A 27,600-nucleotide genomic window follows, 5' to 3' on the forward strand; every position below is an offset into this window, starting at 1 on the left:
CTAGTCCATGGAAACTACGTACTTCAGATGTAGACTTTGGAATGGGCCAGTCTTTAATAGCTCTAATTTTTTCATCATCAACTTCAACACCATTAGCACTAATGACAAATCCTAAAAAGACAACCTTTTCCATGCACAATGAACATTTCTTCAAGTTAGCATATAATTTTTCCTTTCTTAACACATCGAATACAGCTCTTAAATGATGCATATGTTCATTCATGTCTCTACTGTAAACCAATATATCATCAAAATAAACAACAACAAATCTTCCAATAAAAGCACGCAACACATGATTTATCAATCTCATAAAAGTGCTAGGAGCATTAGTTAGCCCAAAAGGCATCACTAACCACTCATATAGTCCATACTTTGTTTTAAATGCAGTCTTCCATTCATCACTTACTTTCATGCGAATTTGATGATATCCGCTTTTCAAGTCAATTTTGGTAAAAACACACGCACCACAAAGTTCATCCAACATATCATCCAATCTAGGTATAGGGTAGCGATACTTTACAGTGATTTTGTTGACCGCCCTACAATCCACACACATGCGCCATGTGCCATCTTTCTTTGGTACCAAAAGGACGGGTATAGCACAAGGGCTCATACTTTCTCTCACGTAACCCTTAGCTAGCAATTCCTCAACTTGCCTTTGTAATTCTTTGGTTTCTTCAGGATTAGTTCTATAGGCTGGACGATTGGGAATAATCGCCTCCAGTACAAAATCAATCTGGTGCTCAATCCCTCGAATAGGTGGTAGTCCAGCTGGCATCTCCTCAGGTAGCACATCCTCATATTCCTACAAAAGGGAGACAATAACACTAGGCAAATTGGGGTCAAGGTCAGATGTGGATAAACAAGAGTCCTTAAACACAATTAATAACATTTACTTGTTGGCAAACATGGCATTCCTCACATCTCTTCCTTTAGCATACAAGCTTAATTTTCTCTCCCCTCTTTCCGCACAGCTCTCCTTTTGCGCCGAAGTTTCACCTTTTTCAAGCACTCTTGGAATGTTTTCTTTACTCTCTTTTCTTTCCTCACAACCAACCTTGTCTTGCTCACTCACAACATTTTCAGTCAATTTCTTTTCACTCCTTCTTTTCTTCTCTGCTCTCTTTTCGGCCACTCTTGATTTTACCTCACCCATTGCTTGCTTAAGCCTTATTTGGTCTTCATAAATCTGTTTTGGTGTCATAGGTGCCAAAATGATTTTCCTTCCATTCATTTCAAAAGAATACCTATTTTTATACCCATCGTGGATCACCTTTCTATCAAATTGCCATGGTCGGCCAAGTAATAAATGGCCAGCTTGCATTGGAATCACGTCACACATAACCTCATCTTGATACTTTCCTATTGCAAAGGAAATCAGCACTCGTTTTGTTACTTTCACCTCACCGCATTCATTCAACCACTGCAATTTATAAGGTCTAGGGTGTTTCAAAGTCCTCAACCCTAATCTCTGCACCAAAATAGTACTAGCAACATTGGCACAACTTCCCCCATCAATGATGACACTACAAGCTTTGTCTTGGATAAGACACCTTGTATGGAAAATTGTTTCTCTTTGCAATTCATCACCAACATCCTCCTTTACTTGAGTATTTAATGCTCTCATAATCACTAGAGCACTTCCTTCAGCAGCATATTCTACCTGAAGATGTGGAATCACTCACAATTTCCTCCTCCGTTTCTATCTTACCATTTTCTCTCATGACCATGACTCTCTTGTTAGGGCATTGAGAAGCTATATGTCCACTGCCCAAACACCTAAAACACTTCACATCTCTATTTCGGGTAGTAGTTGCAACCTCCTTTCCTTTACTTTCTACAAATTTTTTCTCCACCTTCTTTTCCTTTTCCTCATTTTTCTTATAGTTGCTAACAGCCTTTTCCCTATCCTCCTTCTTCCAGTTAAACTTCCAAGATGAAGAAGTACCTGCATTTCCTCTAAATTTTGACTTGCTTTTAAGCTGCCTTTCTACCTTCATAGCCATGTGGACCATATCCTCCAACTCAACATAGTGATGTAACTCAACAATATGAGCAATCTCCTTGTTTAGCCCATTCAAGAATCTAGCCATGGTGGCTTCTCTATCCTCCTCCACATTTGCTCTAATCATAGCAATTTCCATTTCTTTATGATAATCTTCAACACTTTTAGAACCTTGAGTCAATCTTTGTAACCTCTGATGTAGCTCTCTATAGTAATGACTAGGAACAAATCTCTTCCTCATTATAGTTTTCATCTCACCCCAGGTTGCAATTGATTGCTCATAATTTCTCCTTCTACTAATTAACACTTGATCCCACCATACGAAAGCATAATCAGTAAATTCTACTGCTGCTACCTTTACTTTCTTCTCCTCTGAATAGTGATGACAATCAAAGACAGCTTCTACCTTCCTTTCCCATTCTAGATACACATCTGGATCATTTTTCCCTTGGAAAGAAGGGATGCTCATTTTAATACTTATGATATTGTCATCTACCCTATTCCTCTCTCTTTCCTCTCTTCTTATCCTCCTATCCCCATTCCTCCTATCTTCAGCTCTTCTCTCATACCTACCCCTCCTAGGTCTTTCAACCTCAAAATCATAGTTATCAACCTCATCTTCATCAGATTCAACTATGGGAGGTACAAGATCCATCCTATTTGGCCTTCTCTCATTTTGCCTATCTCTTTGCTCCAATCTTTCCAACCTATCTATGATTCCATTGCACACAACATTCATTCTTTCAAATTGTTGTCTGACAGCCTGCATGTAGAATGGATTTTCACCTTCCCCCTCACTACCATCACCCCTTCTAGACATGTTTTCAGACCTGCAAGAAAATGGTTAGTGTAAAGAAAACACCTCACTCACTCCCTTACGTGTTTACACTCAACAAGGGACACTCCACTCGTGTTTAACTCAATAAGGCTTTTCCCCTCTTATGAACTCACCACTCTGTGCCTTTTACCTCTCTTGGCTATGTCCACAAGTTCTTATCAAACTCAAGTAACTCAAACCAAGACTGTACTCACAAAAAATTTAACACACAATAAAATTCTTGAATGAGACGGATCAAAACGAGTAATCAAGAAAGCAATAATGTGACTCAAGAAGTCAAGAAAAGAAAAGCTCAAGCATGGAAATGTAATGCAATAAGGAATCAAGAAAGAAGACACCAAAATAAAGAGTAGTAAGCTGGAAAAGTGACAACCTAAAGAAGAGATATCAAGCTTAAATATCCAAGTTTGCCATCAACTTATCACAATTACCGGCAGTTCACACAATACACCAAGAATTGCATAAATTTAGGATCACCAAGCAAACGAGTGTATTTTGATCTGAAATTGAGTAGGCAAATGCAACCCAATACTGACTAATTGCGGCTAGAATTTCAAGCTTTTCTTGACAGGTTTACTATGTAAATCAAATGTAATCGTGTTTGCCGCAAAATTTTGGTTCCCCACACAAACGATTAAATTTTGAGCTAAGATTTAATTTGAGAATAGCTCAGATGTGGCACAAACAACCTATAAATTTTCAGGAATTTCTGAGCTGATTTGCACTATGAACTTAATTTGATCGGGTCTGCCGTAAAATTTTGGTTCCCCACACAAACGGTAGAATTTAAAGCTAAAATTTAATTCAGGAACTACTGAAATGAGGTATAAACACCCGGTAAATTTTCAGAAATTTCTGGGTATATTTGCTATGTAAACTTAATTTGATCAATTCTGCCGCAAAATTTTGGTTCCCCACACAAACGGTTGAATTTTGAGCTGAAATTAATTTGGGAACTACTGAAGTGGGGTATAAACACCCTATAAATTTTCAAGAATTTCTGGGTCTATTTGCTATGTGAACTTAATTTGATCGTGTCTGTTGCAAAATTTTGGTTCAGTAGGCAAACAATATCAAACAACCCCCAAAATTTACACCCAATGTCTTAAACACACCCAAATAATGCTAATAAATTTTCAGGCCTAATAGGTAAGTCGAACGCAATGACCCAAATAATCTCTCATGCTTGATATCAAAATGAAGGAAGCAAGATGGATAGCTAGAATATTGGCTTTGGCTTGATTAACCCAAAACCCTAAGACAAACTCAACAAAACAAATTTTTAAACAAACAAGTCATACTAAACCCGAGAGCCAATTTTGGTCAAGCATACAATGAACAAAAATGTGAATAATAGAAACACAATAAGAAGTAAAACAAGGTTTAGCAAGAAAGAACCAGATGCAAGATGAAGAAGAAGAAACAAATATGGAACTAGAGCCAAACAGCAAATATGAAAAAAATAACAAACACACAAAGAATAAGAAGCAAATAGAGAATCTACCTTGTTTGGACGTCCCTTTGCTCTGATACCAAAACTGATGTGAACCTTCAAGTAATTGGTAACTTGAAAACCCACATTCAAGAATTAAATGAACAATATAGAAAACACCAAATCAAGATGTATGAATTTGATTCTTTGAACCAGCACAATCAGATTGTTGTGTAATTCAAAGAAAATATCAGAAATGGGATTCTTGACCTAATTCATATGGAGAATGAATAAACCAAGAATATTATGCACATTAAACCTTGCAAGATAGAAATCTCAGCAAGTTAATGAGCTTCACAAGAACAAAGGCAACAGCCAATTTACTCACTAAAGGAGCAGAAACAATCTTTCATTAATATTCAAAGTGTGTCCTCCACTCTCTCATTACACTTGTATTTATAGTCTCTTGGCTCCAAAGCTAAAGACAAAAATATCCCTACTTTAATAACAGCTGTAAGAAGCTTTTAGTCCAAACAAAAATTAATCTATCAAAAGTCTAAAAACTCCTTACAAAAAGTAAATTTAATACAGCAGCAAATAAGGGCATTTAAGTCCAAAAGAGAGGTGGTTATAACAGCAAAGAATATTCTTTCAAAAAGGTGCCAGCAGATGCATGTACATGGGTTAGATCTGGTACATGCATGTCCACAGTTTATTCCATGTAACCTAATGCTCCACATGACACCTAGTCACTTTCAAGCTTAATTTTCACCAAATTTAATCCTTTATAATTTTCTTCATGTCATTCCAGCTTATAATCCTTGCTCCTTAAGATTTCACAAATTAAATTCTGAAGTGATTTAGCTCTAGCTCTAGTAATTGGACCTTGGATGAAATCCTTAGGCGTGGATGTAGCTTGATTCTCATCATAAGTCCATAATTTGGTCTAATGTTCTTCATACGAAATGTTCTACTATGTCTTAGGTTTCCATCTAAATCAGAGTTTTCTAGAGAGAGTTATAGCCATGCAAAGTTTACTGTTCATATGGTAAATCTGCAGTTCTGCAGATTCAGTAATTCAATTTTGCTCAGTAATTTGATTGGGTTAAGTCCATAATTTGGGCTCAAGTTCTTCATATGAAATGTTCTACTATGTCTTAGGTTTCCATCGGTTTAAGAATCGCCTAAATCGAAGTTTTCTAGAGAGAGTTATGGCCATGCAAAATTTACTGTTCATATGATCAAATTCTGCAGGTTCTAGAATTTTGTCTCTAAGTTCAAGGCTCATTTCGGATAGTTTAAGGTCATTTTCGGGGCAGGGTATCTTCATGAAAATTTTAGCCCTATGTCTTAAGTTTCATTTCCAATTGGTTTCACACCAATTGGAGTTGTGTAGCTCAATTTATGGGCTGTCAAACATACTGAACTCAGTGTGCAAATTCTGCCCTAGGTTCAAATTTTTCATTTCTTCAATTATTCCCACTAACCAACCTCAATTGACATTTAATTCACCCAAAATGACTATAATTTAGCATTGACACATCAATGGCACTTCCTAGCACAAACCCCACAATTTTCAAACACCAAAGTTTGCAATTTTGCCTAATCCTACCATTTCATTACTTCCATTCATTAACCCAATGTCAATTCAAACTAAATAAATCTCAAATGATCATAATTTAACACTACAGACACCAATTTCACTCTCTATCCAATTTTTTTGCCCCAATTATGTATACTACTTCAACTAAGCTTAATCTCATCATCAATTTCATTCAAAGACATCAAACCCTAACTTTTCTCTAATTTGGCCAAAACCCTAGTTTAGATTCCATACATGTTTTTCATGCTTTCTCATGTAAATTCATCACACCCAAACTTGATTCAAAGCATATGTAGTAAACAAGCATGAAAGAGAGAGCTTAATGATTTTTCCCATTTCCAATCTCTTCCAAATCTTGTTCCTCTTCTAATCTCTTATTTCCCCTTACTTTTAATCTCTAAATCAAAGATTAATTTAATGTTCTCTACTAATTAGATGGAAAAGCCATGGAGAAAAAACAAGGAATTGAGTTTTGAGAATGGGTGTCAATGGAGAAAGAAGGAAGAAGAAGAAAGAAAGAAAGAGAGAAGAAGAGAGAGTGGGTGGTAACTAAATGGGAAAGAAAGGGAAGAAATGGCTTTTTAATTTGTCTTATCTTTTATATATATTTATTCCCAAAATTAGTTTATTTCAATTAAAAATTTTAATTGTGTCAAAAATGTCATAAAACTTACAATTTTATTTCATATCTTTTCTTTTTATATTTACACTAAATTTTTCTCAATATTTCTTCATAATTCAATAATTTATTTTTATTTAATTAAATTGACCTTTTGGTAAAAAAAAATCAACTCTTAAAGTGAATTGACCAAAATGCCCCTTATCGGGTCATAATCCCTCTTTTACAACATACCTGGTGAATCCTTATATTTTTGGGTCACTTGAATTTTTATTGTGTCTAACTCAATTAATTTTCTATTTATTTTTGGTCCTCAAGGTGTCTTTGAATAGTACTAGTCACAAACCAAAAATGGTACTATTCATAACTCGGAGGTTCGGGGTGTTACACAAATACACTGATATGGCATGAAATACATTGATATAACATGAAAGACACTTAAGTAATTTTAAAGACTCTGACATGAGTTTAAAAAGACAGAGAATGAAATAAATACATAGAAAAGATATTACTAATTAATTTATTCCTAAAGTGCAGTAAAATATGCAAATGACCTAGAATTGTAAAAGTTTACACAGAATTAGTATTTATAATTATTTAGTTAAATTTCTTTAAGATTATGCACCACTAAGCCATTTGCTTAGCGCGTTGGATTTTTCATCACGTAGGTACTGGAGACCAGACATAACAGCCGCCACAGTAGTACTCTGATTACAGTTATCCAGATCTGCTACAGAGTCCAGAGTCACCTCATCAGTTATAATATTTTGGTAGGGCCCATGTATAAACTAGTATTTTGATTAATTGTGTAGAATCATGATGTAATTACTAGTTTGTGATATAAATAAAAATTGTAATTATATATTTTGGGTTGTAAATAAAATTATGAATTTCTGCATATGAATTTCTATATGAATGAACTTGAAATTGTATGAGCAGAAATGACATGATATGACATGTAGAGATATGAAATTGTTTTTAACAGGTAACTAGTGAAACCCGCCAAATGTTAATTAAACAGAGGAGGTTCTGTCCGATTATCCACAGAACTTAAATTGTGACAAAAAAAAAAAATTTCACCACATGTTTTCTATAAGTTTAAAATTAACAATGAACATGACAGCATAAGATAGGGTGCTCGGACACTAAATGTGGCATTCCTTGCTCGACTACACTGTAGACGGATGAAGGGTATTACATTGTTAATGTTTTTGGACACCATGCCTTAAAGTTTCTTTGCCATGGACCTTGTAATTGGACCTTGGCATAGCAATAGTACAACTGGCTCCTCATTAATAAATTTAAGTACCTAATTTATTTCACACCCATAATCAACTCTAAATGCTTATTTTAATTAAGAACACTTAGTAAAAATTATGTATAAAAATTTAGAAATTAAAAAAAATAATATATAAAATTAATTCTTTAATTTTATTTTAATTCAGTATGATTTCATACAATTTTAATTCAATTTTTAATGAAAAATAAGAATAAAAATCGAATCACAATAATAAATAATAAGTTGAATTCGGTATTTTTGCAGTGATAACTCTATTTTTGTTTTATTTATTTAAAAAAAATAATTTATATATAAAAAATATTTTTTAAATAAATTTTTTATGAAAATACTTTTTATTATTTATTATAATTTTAAATATTAAATTAAAGATATATATTTACATTATATATATATTTTTTAATAAAATTATCATAATTTAAAAAATAAAAATTATTTTAATTTCTTCTTTACCTAGAAAAATATTTTTGATAAAACAAACAGCTACCTTTTTCCGATTCTAATACAGTATTGGTACAGTTGTTTAATTCGATTCAGAATCTTTGGAATCATGTACACTGTACAGCCATTGCAACAGCAATGGCAAATTCCAGAGCCTCCCAGTACAATTTAAAGGCACGGGGAAAAAAGAGTGAGTTTGGGCATCTACCCATCAAAAACCAAATTGCCCGCATTCCTTCCTGTGTGTACCACACGTCTGTTTGCACTTTGTCCGCTCTTGAGGTGGCAATTCTCTTCTTCTCTTCTCTTCTTGCTCATGCCCATTTACTCAATTTTCATTGCATGATTTCTTTTCTTTAGTTTCTCCTCTTATTAATTTAATTCACAAAAGGGTTTCCTTTTGTTTTTTTTTTTTACAGCAAGGGTTTCCTCGCTTTTGCAGTTTTTTTCCCTTTCTGGATTTGGAAATTGAATTATATGACGAATTGCTTGCGTTGATTTCATTTTTCTTTGAATTCTCTTTCTGTTGTCTTACTTGAGTATATGGAATTTGAATTCTGCTCGTGTGTCCTCAAATTCATTTCCTTTTTCTTGAATCATTGTGAAATTGTTGAATTCATATGGATTTGTTTGTTTTCAGTTTGTTAGTATGTTAATGTTTATGAATTTTGGGAGTTTAAATAATTTTTTTTATAGAAAATTGCTAGATAAATTCTGCATCATTCTATTTGAATGAATTGTCATGACGATTCATAATTGCTAGATAAATTATCAACTAAACAAACCTTTCCTGAATTATTTGGAGTTTATTGTATCATTTCTGCTGACTGAACATAATTCATTTGAGATCTTTATATATTCTTGTTAACATGAACACTTGGATCAATTCTCAAGTTGGTTGGTGCTGTTTTATGTAGCTTAGATGTTGAGAATGTCAAAATCTTGCTTTGTGGTTTTGCAATTATAAAATCTACTGCAACTATTAGCTGATATTATATGGTGTCATATTTCTTTTATTTTCAAATATTCTATTAACTACTCAAGCTGGTCTTGCGTGTATACAGTAAGCAATGGATTTTTTGTTCAAGGGAGTAAATGAAGACGCATCTGATTGTCACTTTGATGAGAAAACCATTCAGAGATGCCCATTTCTGCGTCACATCAACAAGCCGACTAGCTTTTCCTTATTTTCAGTGAATTTTCCCGGTCCTGTAAGTTGTTGCTCTATCATGAGCACCTTTTTGCCTTTTAATCTGTCTAGTCGTGTGCTAACATTGAGTTTTGAAGTTGGTTTTCTATCTGAAGTTGATGTGTTCTATTGTTTCTCCAGGAGAGGGTAGCCAAAGGTCCAATTTTTGAAGATGGTCCAAATTTTGATATGGCATTTAAGATTTTTCATGGGAAAGATGGGGTTGTTCCGCTCTCAAACAAGTCTGATTTCCATGATGACATTTTGGAACCTGACTCTACACCCCAGTTCAACCCCTTAGCAGCAAATGCTGCCACTATTAGTTTATCTGCATTTGGTCCTGGTGGCCCCTTTGGCTTTGGTTCGTTCCATGATAAGTGGAAGAATCAGAAGAAGAAATCTGAATCAACCAACAAAAGTGATCCATCTTCTAAGGTAGATGCACATTCTTTACCATTCAAGTTAACTTTTTACCACAAAAGGAATATTTTGAACCCAAACAGGGTTCGGAATTTTTTGCTTGTTTGACTGCTGTTTTCTAGTAGCTCTATCTACAAGAGTCTTTTCCGGCTGAGTGTATAACTTCTCAATTTAACTGGAAATGGCTTATTTGTGTGCTCAATGACAAAATGTACCAACAGACATTTATCAACTGCTCATCAAAATTGAAAACTTTATTCTTCATGTTCAATTTGAACTCATTATTTTCTCATTTTCTAATTGTGCTTTTTTTTTTTCTGATATTCCAGAAAGGAAATACCTCAAAACATGAGTCACTGGGAAATGAGTGGTTAGAAACAGGGAACTGTCCAATTGCAAAGTCTTATAGAGCTGTTAGTCATGTACTCCCGCTTGTGGCATCAACTCTTCAACCGCCGCCTGGTGTGAAGCTTAGATGTCCACCTGCTGTAGTTGCGGCACGGGCTGCCCTTGCACGGACTGCCCTGGTTAAAACCTTGCGACCTCGGCCACTACCTGCGAAGATGTTTGTCATTGCAATCTTGGGCATGGCAGTAAATGTGCCTTTAGGCGTGTGGAAGGAACATACTAAGAAGTTTTCACTATCATGGTTTGCAGCAGTGCATGCAGCTGTGCCCTTCATAGCTATGCTTAGGAAGTCTGTTGTGGTGCCTAAAACTGCTATGGCACTGACTATTGGAGCTTCCATCCTAGGGCAGGTTATTGGTTCTAGAGCTGAGAGGCACAGGCTCAAAGAAGTAGCTGAGAGGGATAGGGTAGCAGCAGAAACAATGATTGCTGCTGCAGTTGCAGGGTATGGTTCAACCCAGGTTGGTAGCATTGCAGGTGTTCATTGTGGTACAGAAGGGATGACATGGGATCCGATGTGTATCAAGGCTGCTGGGCCCACTTCATCCAATAATGTGTGTTGCTAACATCACAAGTTGTAACTAGAGAGTAAAATAAAACTTACATCCATCATCCATAGCTGGTGATGGCAAATCCTGCAGTTCAGTGTATACTTGCTGTTTACTCCTTGTGCTTTTTCTATAACAAGTTGTATTAATGATGATCCAACACAATTGTGCACAGTGCTTTTTGTTCTTGAAATAAATATGTTAGTCTTTATGAAATTTTAATTTCTCCAGCAGTGTAAATATTATATTTTTGTGAAGCTTACTTAAATTTAGAAAAAGAATCCCCTCCTATTCTGCTGTTTACCATTAATGGTTTCTGTGGTTAGCATGAGTTAGCATGAGATCATTGCAAGAATCCAATTGAGATTAAAGTTTCCTCTATAGTTACAGAATTGAGAACGCTGAGATAACGATTGCCATCTCAAGCGACTAATGCAAGTCACTAGGACAAAAGGAGAGCTTAGATTTTTTTTCTTTTTTTTTTTTCTTGTCGATAGATAGAATATGTATACATTGGTCAATGATAAGAATAGGGGGTTGTTAAAATGATGACAATTTTAATAGAGTCCTTATTCTTATATAATCCACACACACGCACACTCTATGTAGAATCTCGAAGGATTAGTTCCTAAGCACGTCCAACTCACTTATGAACCTCAACCAAGGGCCACACCGGAATACTCAACTCTTCCTGTTTTCACTCAAGCACTTTTTTTTTTTTTGTTAATAGATAGAATACACGCATCAATAACAGTAATTAATCGCTATTAAAATCATGACAATTTTAATAAAGTTTTTATTCTTATATAATCTACATACTTCACATCCAATGTGAAATCTCGAAAGACCAAATGAGAGTTTAGATAATTAAAAAAAAAATGGAAATAACGGACAAAAAGGAGGAAAAAAAAAAACTAAATAAGCCACTGTATTTTTAAGAGATGGTCAAATAAATTCAAAATTAAATTTTGGGCTAATAAGATTTTATACTTAATAAGATCAAATAAGTCTACAGCTAATAATTTTTTTAATAATAAAATATTTTTTTTTAATTTTAAATATTAAAAATTATTTATTAATTTTAATTAAAATAAAATTTAAAAAATTGAAAGAGAAAATTGATTAATATTAAAGTATTTTTTTAATATTTTATTTTTAAAAATTAGAAAAAAAATTATTTTATTATTGAAAAGATAATATTTTATTAAGTTTGGATAAATTTGATTTTAGACTTAGTTAATAAAGAAAATAAACAAAAGAAGACATTTGGCAAAATTGTCGTGCATACGATCGCAATTGTAAGCATTTAATATAGGCAAACAAAAAATTGGGTCAACGATAAGGGTAAATTTTACTAACTGTTTAATTTATTAAAATAAAATTTATTTATTTTAATTGTATTTAAAAAATTATTTTACCTGTAATAATAGTTTTTAGATTAAAAAAAATAAAATTATTTTTTTCTCTTCCTTTTCTTTTTTTCTTTCATTTTTATTTTAATTAAATTTGTTAATAAAATTATTCATTTTATATATATATATAATTAATAAAATATTTTATTAATATTTTAGTTTTTATAAAAAAAATAAATAATAATTTATAGATTTATTTTAATTAAATATTAATTTAATGTTGATTTAAAACAAATAAAAATAATTTAAAATCTGTTATTATTTTTTAAAAAATAAAATTAAAATTAAAAAAATTATTTAAATAAATTAAAATTAAATGATTAAAATAAAATCATAAACAATAGGTGCATGATAATGAAAGAGGAACTACATGTGCCAAGAAAAAAGAAGTGGAGGAAAAGCGGCTACTACCAGTGGCCCAATGTAAACCTGACTCGGGGCCAGTTCAACAATGGAACCGGCTCCGAATTGGTCTAGTTCAATCTTGCAATGGAATCGAACCCAGTCATAAGTTGATCCAAATTATACTTGAATCAAACCAAAGTCAAGCAGTTTGATTTGGAACCAAAACTAGATTTTTTCTTTAAAACCAAAAGAAGAATTGAACCGAATAAAAACCTAAAGAACCTTGCAGTTTCAATTTTCCTGAACCTTAAATCAGAACCACTAGTTGCAAGTTGATTCTGATCTGATTCAGCCCTTTGGCCAGGTCTAACCCAAAGTCTCAATTATTCCACCTCCCATCGGCTTCTCATTATAATCTAACGTGAGAGGAAATTTCCACCGCAAATCACCATTGGATTTGGATGAATGGATTAGATCTAATCTAACAGTGGAAAAGACAAAGTAGAAACCAGTACATCAGAAAAAAACATACCCATAGGAGACAAACACCAGAGCTTTCATTATCCCTCAATTGCAGAACACAATGCCCCGATTTGTGGCGCTTGCAAAGAAACTGCACCTAGAGAAGATCCTTAACACATGCATAATTGCATTTCTACTCAGTATGACCACAATAAAATGAAAATACAATCATACATCATTTGGCAAAACAAAATCCAGTTATAGGACCTACAAACCAAAAGCATAATATAACATAATAAAATAACTATTTGAACAGGATGAAGGTGTGGTGAGGGAACAAAAACAAAAAACGAAAAGGTCTACTTTGAGATAGATAATGTAGCAGTGATCATAGAGTCCTATTATAAATGATGCTATTTATGATCCCAGCATTCTGTACAGAGAAAGATCAGAAACATTAACCCAAACACCAAATTCAAAACTTGAAACGCTATCCATTATATCGGACAAAGCAGGCACCTTATTTTACATACACTTCTGCCTTATCTGTCCAGGTACTTCAGAAACCACCGAACTGTGGCTTCGAAATACCCCCAAACCTCCCAGAGGAAATGGCAGTGCTACCATATGCTGGAGGGACAGTACTTTGCCCAGGGCAGTCCCTTGCCCAATGCCCAATTTGATGGCATTTATAGCATTCACCTCCAGCACCACCACTACTGGCCATGGCAGAACCACTACTGGCGCATGCCCCTCCCACAGATTGCCTGGGGGCATTCATGATACTAGGGCAATTTGTTGAGGTATGGCTAGTAGCACCACAGCTGTTAAAGAAAGAGAAGATGTAGGAAACTTAGTGCTATATTGGTTTCCATGCTGACCCACTTCACTTGGGAGTGAACCAAATTTTCTAGCAATGTAACCGTTGTTCCCAACTTGATTAGATCCCAAAGGTCCACATGGTCTACCACTACTTTCAATTCCAATGCTGTTTGCTCCAGAGTTAGGATAAGTTGACTCAGTGTTGGAGGCAACAGGAGCAGAATTTCCTGATTTGAACTTTTCCATCATGTCCAGAAGAAATTTGGACTGTGACGAGTAATTCACCTTTCCTGCTCTTACTACAGTGGACTTTACACGCTGTTCATCACTGAATGTTTCCTCCTTCACTTTCAACTTGAATACAAATTTACTAAACAAAACTTGACGTACAATTTTAGAAAAGCTCTCGTTATCTTGTTTTTCATATTTCAAAGAGTTCAAATCTTTTGCAGATATACCCATTATCTCTTCACCACTCTCTTGAAATGCAGTCACCCATGTAATGCTAGTATGATCCTGTATTTGAAACTGGAGTATGTATCTGTAGTCACATTCATCCATAGACTGATCACACTTCTCACAACTCCACTTCCCATCTCCATTATTTGTTACCTTCTTGTTGCATGGCCGGTCCCCAGACATGAGGGGGCAAGCTGTATAGCAGAAATTGTCAGCCTTGATGAATATCACAGTTGCATTGACAGTTACCCAATCGGGCTTCTCAGAAGTCCCTAGCCTCTCATCCTTAATTTGAGAAATAGTTTTTGGAACATCTGCCCTACCCACACTTGACATTTCTCTTGAAATAGAAAGAGAAGGGACGTTTCTCCCTTCCTTTTCAAACCATTCTTTTAGCCTGCGAGCCTCCGGAAAATCAGGATCTATAAATAGTTGACTGGTAGAGATAGTCCCTACGGCCTTCCCATTAAAATCACTTACCCTGCCAGATTTAACAGCTAGAAATGGAAAACCACCAGAATCACACATATTCTGCAGCCTTTGTCCTTCTGCATTGCAGAAACTTCCCCATAGTGCGAATTCAACACTTCGACCAGACATGTCTTTCAACTGGAGGATTCTCTTCTGAGTTTCAGTGCCATTTTTCCTCATTATTGAAGCTGCAGGAGTAATGGAAGACACCATACCAATTATATCCACGACATTGTTATTATCCATGCCCTCTACTTCACTTATGGAACGGAAATTAAATTGCTGCCTTGGAATTACATTGTCATCCTCAAAACATGGTTGAACGATTGAAGTGCTCTCCAGAAAAACCTCTAGATCATTGCGAAGGTGATTGAAATTCTTTTGAGCAGGTTTTAGATTTCCTCTGGAAATTAAATAAACTTTCCCTCCTTCAATCTGGTGGTAAAATTGGTCAGCGACAGCATTAAAGCAGGTTACTTTAATCTCTCCACCATCAGAATCAAGAAGGTCAAAAGAGAACACTTTCCCATCACCACGGGGATTATTGTAGTGCCTGAGCTCTCCTTTTGCCGTCACTCTTGCCTTGATTGTCCACCTGCCCTGATATGGATTGAGTGCTGAAATTGGCATTAACTTAGGAGGAGCGTCATTTTTAGCCACTTGCCCAGTATTAGGGTACATTGGAGAAGGTTGTTGATATACTGACCGAGAGGAGTAGAAATAAGTGCCAGGAGCCTGTGAAATTTCTGGTCTATGGTTGCGAAAGATTGCACACTGATCACTGTACGACCCATTCATTGGAGCCGCCCCAGGGAGCCCAGCACCATATTCCGCTTTCAGATGAGATGGAGGTACATTTGTTGCCCCATGTCTTACTGAGTCATTATTGCTGGAATGAGAACTACTATGCAACTGATTCATTCTGGGGTTCGGTAGAGATGCCACAGTCAAATTTGGGTTTTCAACTGCCCCACCAGAAAGTGAACAACTACCAAATGATTGAGGATTTGAAGAGTTGTTAACTGGTTGATTAGTGAACGATTGTGGAGGCCCCAAAGATTTTTGTGCTGACACCAGATGTCCTATTAGAGCACATTCCTCAACAATCACAATCAATTCCAGGATGATAATAATCCTGCTTTCAGTTAAAAAAGAAAATCAAAATATACTCCACAAGAATAAGACAGAGGCACAGAACACTAAGCAATAAATAAACAATTTAGGGGATCCATGAACTAGCAGAATAACAGTCTGATGAAACTGATACTCAAAGAGATCCACTTTTTGCCACACAAATCATTAATGTTTGATAGCTAAAACTAAAAACTCATGGATCTAAGAGTTTTTTTTTATTATTTATTTATTTATTTTTGGAAAAGCATTGTCAAAAAAAAATTCGGATAAAAAGCTTCATTCATAACATCACCAGGACTTGTAAAGTCGTGTAATAGTGACACCAAAATCATGAGCAGCAGGGGCCTAGAATTTTCTTCCCGCACCTACTAGGTGAAACTGAAACCCCTAACTAATCCTTTTCATTCACTTACCATGAATCATCCGAGATAACTTTGCAAACCAACAAAGGAAATTCGTTCTTCAGTTAAATAATTACAACATAACTCATTAATGTAGGCAAAGAATATCTTCTCTTATTTTAATCGAGCACATAAACGCAAGTGATATTTATATTCATGCTCCACCAGAAATTTCACAAATAATAAGCAAATAAATATGAGATTGATCCCGATTGTTAAATTGCATGCATGACTTTGAATCAGAAATGCTAGAGCACAAAATCAAGGTCAGTCCCCTAAAAAAGAAAAAAGAAAGGAAACACTTCTATAGGCCCTTCTAAATACTTCAACAACAGAATTCCATTCCATTTCTTCTGGTTACACATATGCACATATACATACAAAGAAACACATATAAGAATATGGTGCGAGCTTACATGCGACCTTGGACGGTGGTGCAAGTGTACTGAATCAACTGGACGACAGAACAAGGGCGCAAGTTTCCGTCTTTAACCAAATGGTTAATCTGAGTCCCTAACATGGCTTGCTGCAAGTGAGAACCATCTGAAAGTACTAGGCGAAACCGGTCGCTCTGTTGGGGCTGCTTGGTGTGCACCTGCTTCAACTCCGTCACCTGCAGCGTTGGCTTTAATTCCGCCGCCTTTGCCCCTCCGCTGGTTATCTTGGCTATGGCTCCCTCTGTCAGATTCATCTTCGCCATTCAGTAGCCCCTAGAGAGTGCGGGATATTGAGCGTTTGGAGCGCAAGAAATTGGCGAATTAGAAGCAATTTTAATGGGGAAATCGGGAAAAATTGGAGTTTTGATGGGCAGAATAAATTGATTTTGTTAGGATTTAAGGAGATTTTCAGTGTTGATTTTAAACGACCCCAGCAGAGGGAAAACCAAGCGCCAAAATTTTGAGAGGGAAACGTCTACCTCTTGGCTTTTGCAAATTTTATTTTTTCTTCACCTTGTGTGGACATGTGATTTTTTTAAAAACCGATCGTGTCCCACCTCAATTGTTTAAGGGAATAAGTTCAAATCAACCCCTCAACTTTTCAATAATTTTCAAATAAATCCATTTTTATCTTTTTCCCAATTATAAACTCAAAGCTTTTCATTTAAGTTAAAATAAGTCCTATTTTTAAAAAAATAAAATAATAATTTTTAAATTTTTTAATAATATAATATTAATTTTTGGGGTGCAGCTATAGAATAGCTCATATGAGCATAAACTTAATAATCATTATATTAAATATTTACATTTAAATTTGTGTATTTATTTTATACATTTTAATTAATTTTATATAAATCTCAATATAAATATTTAATGTAATGATTATAAAATATATTATCATATGAGGTCGAGCTTATATTAGTGATATATAGTATTTTTGTTGAGAAAATTTTTATTAATTCATATAAATATTTAGTCTTTTAATTAATTTAATTACATTTTACAATTTTATTTAGCTAAAAGTTAATTTCTTTCATTTTAATTAATATTTGTTCTTTTTCGAAAAAAAAATTGTAAAGAATGGTGAAGAACTGGAGAAAATTCAATATGGTAGAACTCATGGCCAGTTGTGAAATCAATATGGCTAGTTGTGGGATTGAAAAACAAACATGGCCGACTATGAGATTGTTCCCAACCCGCATGGCTGGCCATGAGATGCTATTTGAGGGCATTTTCTCATCTAATAGTCTTGTAACACTACACCAAGAGAGAAGAAGAGTCAAAATTGAAGGTAGTTGGAAATTTTCTGAAAAGGGCAAGGCAAGAGACATTTTTCTCTTGGGAATAACTATCAAACACTAGAGTTTTTTTTATTTAACTAAACCCAAACCGAATGAGATTGTAGGGGCTAATTATTAGATGCACCTGGAGCACTAAAAAATAGTATTCCCTCTATTACAGAAAAGTGGGCCCTTCCTACAATATAGAGAGTGGGTCTCACATGATTGTGAAAGATAATGCATGTGTACTGGGTGCACCTAATAATTTCTCGATTGTGGGTGTGTGTGCATGAATAGCCCAAGTGGCCTTTATGGCATAAAAGGTAGGAGTGCTTTTCTAATTAACTTAGCACCTCTCTAAACCTCTCCTAATCTATATATATATATATATATATATATTTTCTTTTAGTGTTTAATTGCTGCCTCCTAGCCCCGAAAATCCCTCTTCCAATATTGAAAATTAAAGGAGTTATATAGTGCAAGGTTGGAGAGGTTAAGTTAGATCAAGTTTAGGAGTTTAAACCTATCTAACCCTCATTTCCACGCCTTTATTATTGTAGATTTGGCGACCAAGGAATATTTATTCCTTTTTTATCTTTTATTTTCTAATTAATTATTTATTATTAGTTCACTTAATAGTTTTAGCCTTAATTTTAAAGCCCAAAGCCTTATTTATGTAATATGGCCTAATAAGCCTTACTATTAACTTAGTGAGCTTGTCACTTCAATCAAGCCTAGATAAAGTGTCACACCTTACCCCTCTGTAAGGCATAACATGATCCCGTAGAATACCTAATGAACTACCGAACTTCACCTACCGATAACTCATTAAATACCCTACAAGGGATTTTAAAACAAATTTCTTACTTTTGATAAGTGGTGAGCATTTTCTAATTGATATTAAAATTATTTATTCAAGTTGAAAACTAGTTAAAATTTTTGGCTCGTTTTATTTTTTTGCAAATTTTATAAAAATTTTGACAGAGTTCCGTCTATATTTTGAGAAAACAGTTCTTCAAATACCTGAAAAAAAAGAAAAAGCACTTCCAATAATTTTCCTCAACAACTTCTTCAAATTCACAATTATTTCAATCAAATCTCAACTTCCAAAATTCAAATCCACCATTTCCAATATCCACAATCATCAAATACCATTAATGAATTTCATTCAATTCAAAATAAATGCTACCATTCATATTTCATTAATGACAAAATAATTTATATACACCATTGCAAAAATTCACATCAAAAGAAATTCAAACTAAATTTTATTACAAATTTTATACAAACTTTGTACAAGCTGCTCAAGACCCATTTTACATGTCCATATATTTACGTGCAATACATACATCAAAATGAATATTTACAGTCAGGGTATAAATTATACCCGATATAACTTCAGGATGAGTCACTCCACAATCCTTAGCAGCTCACTCTGCGGCTCCTCTAGTCTCTAAATCTACGACAGCAATAACAGCTATCACTGAGTACTGGGACTCAGTAGTGCACAACATACTAAAATAATCTTTATGCAGAATTAAAATCACATTTATTCAAAAATTGGACTGAATATGAGAATTAAATACAAAACATGAATTATGAGATTTTAATCCAAACAAGTTCATTTCGAAGTATCAAAATACATTTCATAAAACCCACAATTATATCATGCCATTCGAAACAAATATAATCTCAATAGCCAGAGGCTAAGGAGAAATCACATCACAAGGCTAGCTAGCTCAAATATATGGATATCCATTCAATTTCCTCTTCTACTGGTACACACCTCAACACTTCATCCAAAGAAGGAATCAAAATTCTAAACTGATTACCCCCACTAGTCATGCTAGTGAGGTGTTCAAATATATAGTCATGACACTGTGGTTTCAAAACTTATCTTAACAATTTGCTAAAAATTGCCATTTCAAATATACACAATTAACTTTCAATAATTTAAATCAAAGCATCATAAATGATGTCACAATTCACTATTTCAAATTATTCAAAACAATATACAGAAAATAATTTACAGAAATTATACGTTGTGCACAAACCTTAAAAGAGTCGCCTCTTGGCCTTGACTCGATTCCTCGGGTTCTTTCCCGGTGTTCTTTTCAACTGAAACACATAATTTCACAGTGTTTCAGTACCATAACTTAGCATAAATCCAAAAATAAATTTAACTTCACTTTTACCTAGCTTTAATGTGCTAAACTCGACGTTCTTTAAATTTTGTGTTTCAGGGTTACTATTCACTATACTGTTCAAGTCAAATTATTGACTTTCTAAGGCTTAATAGGTATGGGAATTCCAACTTCACCCACATACCACATTTTTGTCACTAAATTTGTTGGTTTTGGTTGTTTACTCAAATTCTAAGTCTTTTAAGCAAATTTGAAAATTTTCAGTTTTGGTGTCTAAGGTTGCACTGTTCCATTGGTCATTTTACTATTGGAATTTGGCAAAACTTTCTTCATAGAAAATGTTCCCTATTGTCTTAAGTTTATTCTCCTTTTTGAATCACTCCAATTGGAGTTTTGTAGCTCAAGTTATAGCCATTTGAACCATGGCTGCTGGATTGGACTTAACCCAGATTTTCTTGGCAATTTTTGGTTCTGGCAGTTTTAGGTCACCAACTTGGGGTGGCCAAATGACTTGGTTAATGGCATAATTTGGGTTTGTGTTCTTCATGAAATTTTTAGGTCTATATCTCAACTATCCACTGGTAAAATTTTAGGTCATTTAGATCTGTCTAGCTCAAGTTATGGCCAAATGAACAAACACTGTTCATTTGGTCAGTTTGTATAGGGCAGACTAAGATTTTCCGGGTTTGGTCAATTTGTTCACTAGGTTTTGGTCACTTTTTGGGCATACTTCCTAAATGAAAAATATTCCATTTTGTGTCTATTTTCATTCCCAATTGGCCTCACACCAATTGGACTTGTAAATTTTTAGTTTTGGTCCCTCAAAGGGACCTTGGTCATGCTACTAGCAGCATGACCACATTGAATCTGAATTTAGTCTTAACTCCAATACTTCCAACACACTTCATTTGGCCACAAATGACCATTTCTCACTTCAAACTAGGTCAAAGACATCATTCACCAATTTCTCATATTTTTGTCTCTAAACCCTAAATGTCCAAAACCCTAGTTCACTAATTCTTGCATTTAGCTAATTCAAAGCTTTTAACCATATTCATTCAACTCCTTAATGTTTATATTCCTTTCTAATTCAATCAAACCATGCATAATACCCCCATACACATGCTGGCCGAAATTTAGCTTGGTCCTTCAACAATTTATTTCATTTCATTTTAAGTTTATTTCTAAGTTAATTAAGCTATAAACACAACTAATAAACTAATTTTGCAACTTAAATCACTAACCTCAATCTTTGATGTCCAATTCTTCAATTCTCTTCTTTTTTCTTTTTCTTTGCTTTTTCAATCTTCTTCTTAGGTTGAGGTAACAAGCTTTGATGGGGTGTTTATGGAAAATATTTAGGCTAAGTGAGGGATTTCAAGCTTGAGTGCAAGCTTCAATGGAGGTTTAAAAATGGAGATGTAAGGGAGAGTGAGGGTGAGACGGCAAGGGATGAGGAAGAAGAACTTTTTGTCTTTTCTTTTTTTTTTTTCTCTTCTTTTATGAATTTTTATCTTATGGAAGACCAAACTATCTAATTAATTAAATATATTAATCACAATATTTATGGCATCATGCTTATGTCACCACATGATGTCATTACCCTTTTAACTTTTTCATTTTCTTTTCTATTTATTTTTCTATTAGTTCTTTAATTTAATTCCTGACTCTGAAATTTTCTTTTCTCCGATTTTATTTGACAGTTAGGTTAGGAGTCAGCTCTCGGGGTCAATTGACCAAATTGCCCCTCGCCGGTTCAACCCGGTTTGCAAATAATTCAATATTTCTTCCGACTCCCTGACCTAATTATTTGACTGGCTTAACAGTTTTTTTTTCGTGATTTTCTCTTTTCCACTATGTTCGTAATAGTCCTAAGGACAGCGGCGTCACATTTTACAGTTCGAAATTTAAGTTTAAATTGACTTGGCAACCCATCCCGAGAAGGTCACCCATTGCTGTGACTCTCGGCTCGTTTAACTTCTTATGTTTTGTTTTTCTTATTTATACTTAACTAATTGGACATTACTAATTATTTGTTTTTATGGCTTCTCTAGTTGTCTTAAGTATGGTTCTAATCCCCTTAATTGTTCGGACCAACACCGGTCACCGGAACAGTGAAATATACCAGGCTATGCCAATAGGGGTGTTACATAAAGCATCTTTGGCCTTATCAAATGAGTAAGGCTTTGGCTCAAGTCTAGGTCTAACTAGCCACTAATTAAACCTTAAACCTTTTTTTTTTCTTTTTATTCTAAACTCAAATTTAATATTCTTACTTTTATTTTCTTTTTTTTTGTGCTTTCTATCCATTCCAAATATCCCCAAGGTGCTCTAGAACTTATAGAATTCTCTGGAATTTAGCATCATCGGGCTCCTCACTGCCTTTACATATGCAATGCTTCAAAGGGTTAAAAAAAATAAGTGTCTACATGTATCTTCTACTATAAGAATTATAGCTTTTAACGACCAATTATTAATGAAAGAATTACAATATTCTCATTAATGATATATAAATAATGACCAATAATAAAATTGATTGTAATTGTGTAAAATTTTAACCACTATTATAAAATATCCTTATTGAAAAGTAAAATGTTGGTTGTTATATTCTTTTTTTTTTTTAATTCATTGTTCAAATTTTTTCAAGTCTATAATGAGGGCACTATTATCCTCGTAAATGAATTAATTATTTTTTAGAGTTTGCATTTCCCTCCTTAAGGCGGGTTATTTCCTGTTTTTGGAAGGTTTCCTAAGCCTTAACATTTCATAAAATAAGTAACTTCTACATAAAAACTAACTGCTCCCAATTGTAGCCGTACCTGCATTGCTCCCGATTCTCCTTAGGGTTATATTATCGCAAGCCTACATCGTGTTGCTAAGCATAGATTTGGAAGCCTCCTAACTAACTCCCAAAGTATTATTTTGTTTCTTTCAGTGTTTATCGATTTAATGTTTGTGTATTTTGATTTCAAAATTAATAAATTTGCTCTTTTTATGTGAATTATTATTGAAAGTGCTACTTTTGGTTTAACTTGTTTACGATGAAAGCACTTAGAAATTGAGTTTAACATAATATTGTCGAGTTTCTACATGTTAATTATAATTATGGGAATTAATTCATCTGGGTCTCTACAATTATCTAGCAATTGGTTTAATAGATCTGGTGTTGATGAAAAAAATAAAGTTTTGGGTAGAAACCTCGATGAATTTATGTTACTGCTGACATTGCTAGCTGGTTAATTTGTTCCTACTAGTTCTTTGTTTATTCGTTCATCTGTGGATAGAAATCTAATCTTTTTGTCCAACAGGCTGCACATTGAGTGAGCTGTGTACCTAAAGGATGCTATTTTTCAAATTCTCTGCATCTCTCTCATTCTTCTTCTTTAATGGGTGCTTGAATTTTGTTAAATTTAGGTCATTTATGGTCACTTATTGTTAGACTTCCCTTTTATTAAATGGAGAAATGATAAGAAATCTTTTGATGGTACAATAGAGTGTTGATTATTACCAAAGCCGCTTTGATAAAGATATCATGGAGGACTTACTTGATGCACCTATGTTCAAGGGGGCTATCACAAGATCATGGGCCAAGGCATTACAAGCACTAGTGAAGGAACATCATTTGGCCAAGGACTCGCTAAGCCCTAAAGGATGCGCCACTTGCCTAAGGACATTACACATACGAGAAGAAGAAGGAACAAGCATGGCCAAATGCTTGGGAGACCCATTGGAGCATGGCTTAGGTGGCATGCCATGTGGCGAATGATTTGGCAACCAAGGAGGATGTGGCAGATTGTGTGGAAGGTGACGTGGCATGTGGTGAAGGAACGGAAGCGTGAAAAACACAAGTTTATACCATTGAATTCAAAAATTTTCATCTAGGGTCACATGCATCATGCAAGATTTATTTTTATTTATTTGATTTCAATGATAAACAACATATTAAAACTCTTTTAATATGTTTTTGGATCTGTATTTGCCATTTAAGATTTTAAAATTAATCAGATTAATTTTAGAACCCTAGATTAAATCAAGAACGATTACACTAACCTCTTAATGCACTGCAGCGTGTCTGCGCCTTTGAGATTTGTCTTCAGGACACCAAATGTTGTCCCTCTAGTTTGTCCACACCAAGAACACCTATGGCAGCCCTTGAACAGCTTCTAAAGCTTTTTCTATTAATTAGAAATTCAAGTTCTGCCTTTTAAGAGATTAGAGATGTAAACAGGACACTAGAAACAATTTCTAGTGTTCTTAATTCAAGAGATTGATGGCTAATCTCTTTGAATTGATGAGAGATGAAGAAGAATAGATGGAGAGTCTCAAAATGGCGTGACAAAGGAGAGGAGTGGCTGCTGGTTGTTTTTCTTTTTCATAACAACACTTATATAGCTAGGTTAACACATTAAACCCTTGCCACATGTCACCCTTTGATTAGCTCTAGGTTTAAGTGACCCAATCACATTGTGCCAAGTGTCAAACCTATATTTAATCTTGATTTTAATCATCTTACATGATTAAAAAAATATTTGGCAAGCTTATGTGTAATCCCATGTGTCACCATCTCATGGTGCCACGTGTCACACTGTGAAATGACCAAAATGCCCCTGTGTCTTAATTTTGAGTTCTTAACCCAAAATAATTATTTTTCTTCTTCTAATCAATTTATATCAAATATAAATTAATTAATTAATCTCTATTAATTAATTTCTCATTAATTAAATTCATATTTAAACACTTTAAATATAAATTTAACTTATACTATACATCCAATAATCTAGATTTGGTTTCAAGTCATGCTAGGGACTTTGCAATTTAATTGCAAACCAAACCTATTTAATTAATCAATTAAACTCTTTAATTAATTAATTAAATCATATTTAAATAGGTGATAACTTGTGTATGTGTGTGACTTACTAGGCTCATCACTAATTGGCAATGAGACATGATATCAACTCTTAATATCATCAGAACTCTTTCTTACCATAAATGATTTCTCTAAATCATTTTATGAACCTCATAGACCATGGTTAACACCTAGCATAGCATGCCATGGCCACCCAATTAGTAATAAGGTTTACCTTAAATGAACCTATAATCATATGTTACCATGCACTAGAATCTCTCTGTTACAAAATCCCAACTCAAGCTGGAGTCATGGTTTATGTCAAACTCCATTTGCTATGAACATTATGTTCTCTTTTAATTCCAGTTCTTGATTAAAAAGATTTTCTCATCAGAAACTCTTTTCTGAATAAATCTATCTGTCCTGGCCAGGAACTTGAAACATCAAGAGCAATTAAATGAACATAGGATTTTATCTCTATTTACTTAAAGGAATAGATTCCATCTTGATCAATACCTACCTCCATATATAACTAGTAGGAGCCAACACATGCCCATATACCCATACACAGTACAAGTATGAAAGCAGTATCAAACTCAAACTACCTATATACAAGATAACTGTGCTATCTCAGGTCTAAAGATTATATGCACTGATATGATTTATGACAAAACATTGACAAGAGTAAACTCCATGTGCTTGTCATAAGTGTCATTGGTTCGGCCTACTTATCATTTATAAGTGCCTATCATGTTTGTTATATGGCATGAGACTCACCATTCCATCTTATTTATATCTCATATAAATAACTTGGGAACAAATATGAATACAATCTTTCTGGATAAGTCATGTCCTTATTATGAAGTATCCTCGATTGTAAACCTATTTATGATACTTTGTGCTAGAAATATTGTCACTCATATTCTTAACAACTTAAGAATAATATTTCTAACAAAATATCAATGGACCTTTTCTATTACACATAAATATATTATGTAAACGGAAAAGTGGAAATGCCTTTTATTAATAAAAATATGTACGAGATACATACTAAATGATATGCTCTAGGACATACTACTAATAATCTCCCACTAGCACTAGAGCCATTCATTACAATATCTTAGACCTATATTCTCAAGATGTCGGTCTAACTGAGTATGTGACATAGGCTTAGTGAATGGATCAGCTGGATTTTCAGCTGATGCTATTTTCTGCATGGCTACATCTCCTCGCCCAACTATTTCTCTGATAATGTGGTAGCGCCTTTCTATGTGTTTGGATTTCTGGTGAGACCTTGGTTCCTTAGCTCAGATGATCGCTTGCTCCATTGTTGTCACAAAGGTAGTGGAACCGCGACTCAATGGAAGGAACTCTTGTAAGTTCATCACGAACTTCTTTATCCAAATAGCTTCCTTTGCAGCATCTGATGCAGCAATATACTCAGCCTCTGTAGTGGAATCTGCAGTCGTGCTCTGTTTGGAACTCTTTCAACTGACTACACCTCCATTAAAAATGAACACATATCCACAGGTAGACTTTCTATCATCGATATCTGATTAGAAATCAGAATTAGTATAACCATCCAATTGCAAGTCTCCACCTCCATAAATCAAGAATAAATCCTTAGTTCTTCTCAAGTACTTAAGGATATTCTTGACAGCTATCCAGTGTTCCAAACCTGGATTGGATTGATACCTGCTAGTCAAACTAACAGCATATGCGATATCCGGCCTAGTACACAACATTGCATACATTAAACTTCCAATAGCCGAAGCATATGGAATCTTGGCCATCTTATCTCTTTCTTCATGTGTCTTTGGAGACATCTCTTTAGAAAGGTGGATACCATGTCTCACTGGTAACAATCCTCTCTTGGAATCAAGCATGTTAAACCTCTTTAACACCTTTTCCAAGTATAGACTTTGGGATAAACCAATTATTCTTTTCTCTCTATCTCTATATATGCGAATCCCAAGAATATAGGTTGCCTCCCCTAAGTCTTTCATGGAGAATGTATTTGACAACCATACCTTTATAGTTGTCAACATACCTGTGTCATTATCCATCAACAGTATGTCATCCACATATAAGACAAGGAAAGTGATAGCACTGTCACTAACCTTCTTATATACACATGGCTCATCCTCATTTTTGATAAAATCAAAGGATTTAATGGCTTCATCAAAACGGATGTTCCAACTCCTCGAAGCTGTTTCAACCCATAAATGGATCGCTTTAGCTTGCATACCTTGGAACCATCTTGGGATTCAAAACCCCTAGGTTGTTCCATGAAAATGTTTTCTTCAATGTATCCATTGAGAAAAGCTGTTTTGACATCCATCTGCCAAATCTCATAATCATAGTATGCAGCTATTGCTAATAAAATCCTAATTGATTTAAGCATGGCAACAGGCGAGAATGTCTCCTCATAGTCGACTCCTTGCCTTTGGCAAAACCCTTTCGCTACTAGCCTTGCCTTATAGGTCTCTACCTTTCCATCAGAACCAATTTTCTTCTTAAAAACCCATTTGTTCCCTATAGGTACAATACCTTCAGGTGGGTCAACAAGATCCCAAACTTGATTCAT

The 27,600-nt window shown here is 34.4% G+C and overlaps 1 protein-coding gene and 1 pseudogene across 1 annotated transcript; one reads left to right on the plus strand and one right to left on the minus strand.

The window, feature by feature from the left end:
• Nucleotides 1-8,356: 8,356 nt before the first annotated feature.
• LOC131176029 (uncharacterized) lies at nt 8,357-11,016 on the plus strand. The gene is made up of 4 exons (XM_058141084.1): nt 8,357-8,517; nt 9,300-9,446; nt 9,566-9,859; nt 10,174-11,016. Exons 2-4 carry the CDS (start codon nt 9,306-9,308, stop codon nt 10,816-10,818), a joined length of 1,080 nt encoding a protein of 359 aa, XP_057997067.1. The 5' UTR covers nt 8,357-8,517; nt 9,300-9,305; the 3' UTR covers nt 10,819-11,016.
• A 2,404-nt stretch (nt 11,017-13,420) lies between these two features.
• Nucleotides 13,421-17,006, minus strand: LOC131175974 (replication protein A 70 kDa DNA-binding subunit A-like; annotated as a pseudogene).
• Between the last annotated feature and the right edge of the window lie 10,594 nt (nt 17,007-27,600).

This window comes from Hevea brasiliensis, chromosome 18, assembly GCF_030052815.1.
Source record: "Hevea brasiliensis isolate MT/VB/25A 57/8 chromosome 18, ASM3005281v1, whole genome shotgun sequence".
In the NCBI taxonomy this organism is placed as follows: domain Eukaryota; kingdom Viridiplantae; phylum Streptophyta; class Magnoliopsida; order Malpighiales; family Euphorbiaceae; genus Hevea; species Hevea brasiliensis.